Raw genomic sequence first — 6601 nt, 5'->3', positions numbered from 1 at the left:
TAAGGCAGACAAGGGCTAAGATTTCCTTGGCAGTAATAATGACATACAGTGAATTTAAAATCTATTTTATTATAGAGATCAGTTTCTAACAAATGGAAATGTATCATCTGTTCCTTAACTGTGTAAATAATATTAAATTCCTTTGAAACTGGAATCTGCAGGCACAGATATTCTTTAATCAATATTGTATCTCTAAACAGAAGCCAGCCTTCAGGAAGATGGAGCTTTTGATCTTAATACCAGTATCTATATAAAGTGGTATAGATGAACAAGCACTTTTAAATAATTTCCTTGTGAAAATTCTCTCATTCTTTACCCACTATTCACAAAGGACTGGTTATGGTCAGTCCCGGGGTTTTACAACTTGAAGACAGATATCCCCGACGCATTATTCTACTCTGATCGCAAACGTCTGTCAGCAGCTCATCTCAGTACAAGACAGCAGGCACCCAGGTCATCTCGGCGATACCCACCCTCCTCTCATCTGAACCCACCTAACCTGCTAGCATGTCCTTCAGACAGCAGCCAGTCTGAGGATCCTTCAGCAGCACATTTACAATGTCATAAAATTTGTGTTCATACGCGAGCGTGTAATACAGGTAGACGTCTTCACAGTACGTGAGTAGCTTCTTCAGGTTTTTCACAGCTGTGTCTGCCGGCTGCTGCCGTTTACATCTAGACAAACGGAAGAACCTGCGGGTTAAGCTACTGTGTCTGGAGTGAGGACTGCACTCTGACACAGCTCCTCACAGAGGAGAGGATCCTGGAATTTGAGAAATTATCTAAGACTAGTCTTAGGGGATACCAGGTAAGATAAACACGGAAATTATGTCATTAAAAATGTTACCTTCATGCTCGCCTTAGTTGGAATAAGGGCAGTACTCCCAAGGGGGCCCCTGAGGTTTAGGGTTGTCGGTACTTCAGGCAGGCTGAGTAGCTGTCCTCCCGTTTTAGAGCACTGGGAGGACACTGTTCTCATTCATCTGTCTGCCTAAATTTGTTAAACGATCTCTTGCTTCTGGGGATTCTTGGCCTCTGCCATCTCAAGCAGAGGCAGCTACAGGCAAGTTCTGTTTAGCCATAAAATTCTTACCCATGCCTTATCAAAGCAGAGGCATTTTAATACTTACTTTGTGGAAATCTCTTCAAATATACTAGATCTTAATAACCTTTGCTGCTTAAATTCTTCCAGGTAATTAAAGTCTCCTTTAAGAATCACTTGTTGGTAGAGGATTTCTGCCCAATCAGGAACAAAGTCATAGGCCTCGGCCACAATAGAAGCCTTAAAAGGAATAGAGGGGAAGATTCCATTTAGCCCTATTTGATGTAAAAGTAAAGGCAAGCTGTTCTAGAAAACAACTTAATACTGTACATTCATAGTGAATGTGGGCATCAACTATGTTGAAAGGCTCTATGTATTAGGGTTGGGGAAAAGTTTGGTGTTAGTTTGACATCTCTCTGCCCTTAAACCCCAAACATCTTGCAGTGTTTTTAATCTTCACAATGCATTAATAAAAACTGCTGAGAAACAGTATTTTTCCCACTAACTCAACTGTGTAATGAACAGGGAAAGGGTTGATTCCCTGGTAACCATTTCTTCAAGGGCTCAGAGCCAGCTTCCCAGAAGCCCTGACTCCCTCTGCTAACCCAGGTGCCCCATCCTAGAAACACCGGGGCTAGGAGATGCTCAGCCCTCCGGCAGGTCCGCCCATCCAGCCCCAGCTGTGTAAGGGGCAAGTCTGTGGCCTCGCAGCCCGAGGAACGGAGAGCGCACCGCCTCACCGTGCTCCAGCCTCTGTCCAAACAATATGCTCACAGATACTGCCATGGAAAACAGTTTGGTTTCTCAGCTCAAGTTAAGCTTAGAATTTTCCTGGTTCTGTCACTAGCCTTGACACCTTAGGCAAGTCGCTCGACCATTGGACCCCATGAGAGGGACAGCAGGAGAGAGGATGCTGGCTAGATTTCCTTCCTTGCTTACCTGGTAGAAGCGAGGTAGAGCGATGAGACAGTCCATCAGCCGGTGGCGGCCCAGGTTGATGAGCATCGTGTTCTGGCCTGTGTTCAGAAAGTGAATCTGCAGTGTTATCAACTTGGTGAGCCGGTGACAGTGCAGGGCCTGTCGCACACAGGAGTCCTGAGGGACAAGGGTAGAGGAGGCACAGGTAGAAAGACTTGCCATCTCCCCTGTGAACCTTCCAGCAACTGAACTCACCCCTTCTGCCCCGAGTTGTCCCCTTCACTTGGAAGAGCCCAGGGACAAAACCAGATCGCACCACAGACCCCAAGCCCTAAGGCCGGGCTGAAGCAGGGCTCTGCTGTTACCTTGGCGTAACTTTCCGCTGCATCCAGCATGAGAGTCAGGGCTTTCAGCAGCAGCTGCTTCAGGTGGTGCCCGTCCTTGAGGCTGTCCTCTGTAGGACAGAAAAGGAAACCTGATGGATGTGTGACTCCCGTGGCTGCTCCCATCCCACTCAGTGATGGCGGGCTGGCCCGGAAACAACCCCGCTCACACATGGAGGCAGGCATGTCTCAGGTAAAGGCTATCGGGCCCGAAGCGCGCACACTCTGGTAGGCCTCCTCTAGTTCTCAGAAACATCAAGGCAGGCTGGCCCGGCCTCAGCAGACACACTGCTTCCCAACAGATGACACCGCAGGCACACGGACTGCAAACGGGGCAGGTGCCTTCCACACGCCCTTCCACATGCCGTCTGCTCAGCTGGGGCCCCACGGAGTGGCTGTTAGCAGCTGAAGTGGACAGTATTTAGTCTCCTGGGCTCTCGCCCTTCTTAGCCCTAAGAACCTTGGCTGGCTGGTGGCACTGGCCCGGGGGACACTGCTGTGACCTACGCTCACCCCAAGGCTGGGACTCGATCAATTTCAGTTGGATGCAGGCAGCTGCCTCGTGGTTCTCCCCGATCTCCCGACACATGCTGAAGCACAGAGCAATCATGTTGTGCTTCTCGCTGTCCCCGGGGCGGCAACGTTTGATGTAGTCCAGGAGGGCCGTCTTCAGGGTGCCGCTCTGCCCAGGAAAAAAGGGGGTACCGAGGTCAACCGGTGACTGCAAGGCAGGCGTGACTGGCTGAGTCCCTTGGTTCTGAAAGTTCCCTAGAAACTCCCCCAAAAAAGAAGATAACCAAAAATGAATACAGAAGTTGATGCTGCCCTGAGTATAAGAAAACAGGCACATCCTCTCTGCTGGTGTGAATGTGAATGGTAAAACCAGTCAGAAGGGAGAACCTAAAAGATGAGCACATGTGCCTTACTCTAGCAATTCCACGTCTAGGAATCGATCCCTTAAGAAATAAGCAGAAGTGCGGAGATGCACATAACAAAGATAAATTTTAATAGCAAACAATTAGAAATAATCCAGATGTCCAAAACAAGGACTAAGAGCATACCATGTAGCCATTAAAACCAGTGTTGATTTGGAAGATATTCATGACATGCTTATTAAGCGGCTCTTTCATATCTACACAGCATGATAAAAGTTTTGCTAAAACTGTGTAAAAATGTATGTATGTTTGTGGGTGCCTGTGCATAGAAAGGGCCTACACCAAACTGTTAGCAGTGGCTGTCTCCAGATGGTCAATAGACAACAGAGGGCTATTTTTCTGGGGTGTGCTGTTTTCCAAGTGTCTCTACACTGAATATGCATTACTTTTGTAATCAGAAAGAGAGTTATTAAAAGAATATTTACATGCAGAAACAAAAATGCCTCAAAAACGATCTTAAAAACCTGGGGTATCCTGAAGGTGTACCTAGGTCCAGGACTCGCTCCTCTCCTGACAGTGGGACTGGTTTGTCCTGAAACTAGCTCAGCACTGGGGAGAGTTTTTCCGCTTTGTCTCTTTAGTCCTGCTGGGCTGAGCTCAAGTTCCCAGAAGCCAAAAATGTGCCTCGGTTTTTAAATCTTCAGAGGTACAATAGGCTGAAGCAATGAATTGGCCAAATGAATGACTTGGAAACAGAGGCTCTGTAAATGACATGCCTGGTGTCACACAGCATGCTGAAGACAGACAGAGCCTGAAGGCCGGGCAAGTCTGGTCTTTGCTCCCAAGCCTCCTTTGCTTCTGACCCTCCTATGGGTCATCACCATAAATCGCTCCACAGCCTTCCAGGCCCAGGCCTCGGCATTCACTCCCTAAGGCTTTCTCATGGTCCCCCGAAAACTCTCCACTTCTGAGCTGCTTAATCCACTTCCACTGAGCTCACGGGAAGGGTTCTTGCCCCACCAGAGCCGGCATTCAGACAGGTGACGGAGGCTGAGGTGCAAGTGCACTGACTCCCTTTGTTCCTTATTGAACGGCTGTCAGCATATTCGCTAGCTGTCTGAAGCCAACCTGAAGCTACGGCTTCCAGGGCGTGTCCTAGGGAGTTCTTTAATTCCCTCCCTCCATATCCGGGGCTCCACCCTGATTAGGATGATTCCGGAGAAGTCTGAGACTCCTAAATGTCCCTAGTATGTGCCATCCTGGAGCTTAAAATACCATACACCTACCGGATCCAACTTCTTCCTCATCAGCACTTCAAAGTAGTGCTTTTTATGCAGCAAGTCAAATATGTAGGTCATCTCGTTGTACCTTCCCATGCCAGTGAGGAGACGCACCTGGAAAGGGCAAGGGCCGCCTGCGTCAGCCTCAGCTGGAGTTCTCTGAGCCAGCCCGCCACTACCCTCCTGTTTGGTTGCTTCCAGATGCCAAGCTCCAGGGGGCAGAAGGGCTAATGCCAGGCTGCCATTCTTCACTCTCTCCCTCCCTTCCCATGGGCCCAACAGGGGGCCTCCTCCTCTGGAGGATTCAGAAAGGCTCGTCACTGGGACACCAGGGGCTGTTGCCACCTCTGTCGTGTGTAAACGTGACTGTAAGTGCCGACGTGCCATCGGTGCCCAGGGGCTTGCTCAGCCAGCAGGGGCATGAGTCGTCAGCTCATTTCAATTCAGAGATCACACCGAACCTTGTTTCAGGGGGAAATACAGCTGACTTAGCCCTCTAGGAAAACTAACTGCCCTGGCAAGCGGGTAGGCCAGCCCTGGAGCATGGCAGGGATCCTCCTGAGCTCTGCTCCTCTGGAGCGATCTCTTGATTTTGACAGCAGTCATAACCTGGAGCAGAGGGTTGAGCTGCCCACCCAAGTAGGGAGTGGTATCCAGATGGGCAAATTCCCTAAGACCTCACCAGCTCTGAACTGGCTGCCAGCCTATCTGTTCTCTCAGAACTTTCCTCAGAAAGGAGGGCAGGGGGTCAGGGGCTTACATACCATCAGCCCGTACTCTTCATTGGGGGCCAAGTGTTTGTCCGTGAGCAGCCGGGCAGCTTGCAGGACCCGGATAATGCCCTCCATGTGGCATGTCAGCGTGAAGCAGTGATGGGCCAGGATCAGCAGCTCCGTGGCTGGGGAGGTGAGGCGGTGGTAAGACAGGATTGTGAACCTGGGCAGGAGGGGGAAGGGGCCTAGACAGACAGCCTGTCTGGAGAAGGCCCCCCCACCAGTCCTCTGAGATCCTTGACCTCACTGGCTTTGGAGTAGAATTTGGCAATATACACATAAAACTTTAAAAATGGGTATACTCTTGAATCAGGAATTTATCTTAGGGACATAATCACGGATGGGCATATAAACTTGCCTGTAAGGATGTTTGTCACAGTGTTTGAAACAGCAGAAAACTGGAAGCCATCTTAAGGTCCCAAATTAGGGTATAAAAATTTTTAATTCTATGAGAAATACTGTGTAACCACTAAGAAGGATATATAGAAGAATATTGTCATGGAAAGATGTTAATGACAGCATGTTCATAAAGTAATCATAAACAGTATACACAGGATAATGCCATTTTTGAAAAACTGAAGCCTACAGACTTGCATAGGAGAAGATCAGAGGGACACATACTCCCGAATGCCTAGAATGAACTAGATATTGTGGAAAGCTAGCAGGCTTTGAAGTCACAGAGTCTGGGTTCCAGGAACTCCTCCGCCACATAACAGCTACAAGTTAATCAACTTCTCTGAGCTTCAGTTTCCTCCTAAAATGGGGATGGTGATCGCCACTTTGTAGGGTGAGGGAAGAAGCAGCAGCAGCTAACCGCCGCACGTTACCAGGTGTCTTTTTGTGCGATTGTCAGGGCTGCTTTTCCACCTTTGTTTTCTACATTTTCTTCAATGAACTGCTGGCTCTCTACCAGGAACTTATTAACCATGCTGGAGGGGCAGGGATCCAGAGCAGGAACAAGGATCCAAACAGAGTTTTGGAAAGGCTAACGCCAGGAGACTTCTTGGAGACCTCCGTGGGCCCCAAGCACGTAAGAAAATGGCCAAGAACTTACTGCAAGACAGTTCCCCATGGGGAACGGAGGAAATCTTGTCCAACAACTTCATGCCCACCAACGTGCGGTCTTGACACAGCGTGGTCAGCTGAAGAAATGTCTGGCTTTCCTCTGCTGGGGTGAACATCTGCTTCTGTCCTGTACGTAGAGAAAGATGGGGAGAAAGGTGCGGCTTTAACCTTGCGAGCTGAGAGGAAGGTCAGAGTCCCCGGCCGGGAGGCCCACTCTGCCCAGGCCTGGGCACCGGAAGGGGATGCCGAGGGAGCCGCCGGGGCA

The 6601-nt window shown here is 49.4% G+C and overlaps 1 protein-coding gene across 5 annotated transcripts in view; it reads right to left on the bottom strand.

Moving 5' to 3' along the window:
* The window catches only part of SPG11 (SPG11 vesicle trafficking associated, spatacsin), a 92770-nt gene that overhangs the window by 12548 nt on the left and 73621 nt on the right, over positions 1-6601 (bottom strand). Inside the window, exons 33-40 of one of the 5 annotated variants that reach the window (XM_078079417.1) lie at positions 6326-6463; positions 5263-5396; positions 4505-4612; positions 2857-3118; positions 2326-2414; positions 1982-2137; positions 1131-1282; positions 500-675 (exon numbers count right to left, since the gene is read on the bottom strand). In XM_078079417.1, the coding sequence (XP_077935543.1) occupies positions 500-675; positions 1131-1282; positions 1982-2137; positions 2326-2414; positions 2857-3118; positions 4505-4612; positions 5263-5396; positions 6326-6463 (1215 nt within the window). Of the gene's footprint in view, positions 1-49; positions 676-1130; positions 1283-1981; positions 2138-2325; positions 2415-2856; positions 3119-4504; positions 4613-5262; positions 5397-6325; positions 6464-6601 lie in introns of those variants that run through there. The other 4 variants (XM_078079418.1, XM_078079419.1, XM_078079420.1 and 1 more) reach the window with 4 other exon arrangements.

Source organism: Halichoerus grypus, chromosome 8 (genome assembly GCF_964656455.1).
Source record: "Halichoerus grypus chromosome 8, mHalGry1.hap1.1, whole genome shotgun sequence".
In the NCBI taxonomy this organism is placed as follows: Eukaryota; Metazoa; Chordata; class Mammalia; order Carnivora; family Phocidae; genus Halichoerus; species Halichoerus grypus.
This window is presented reverse-complemented; position numbering and strand designations above follow the sequence as displayed.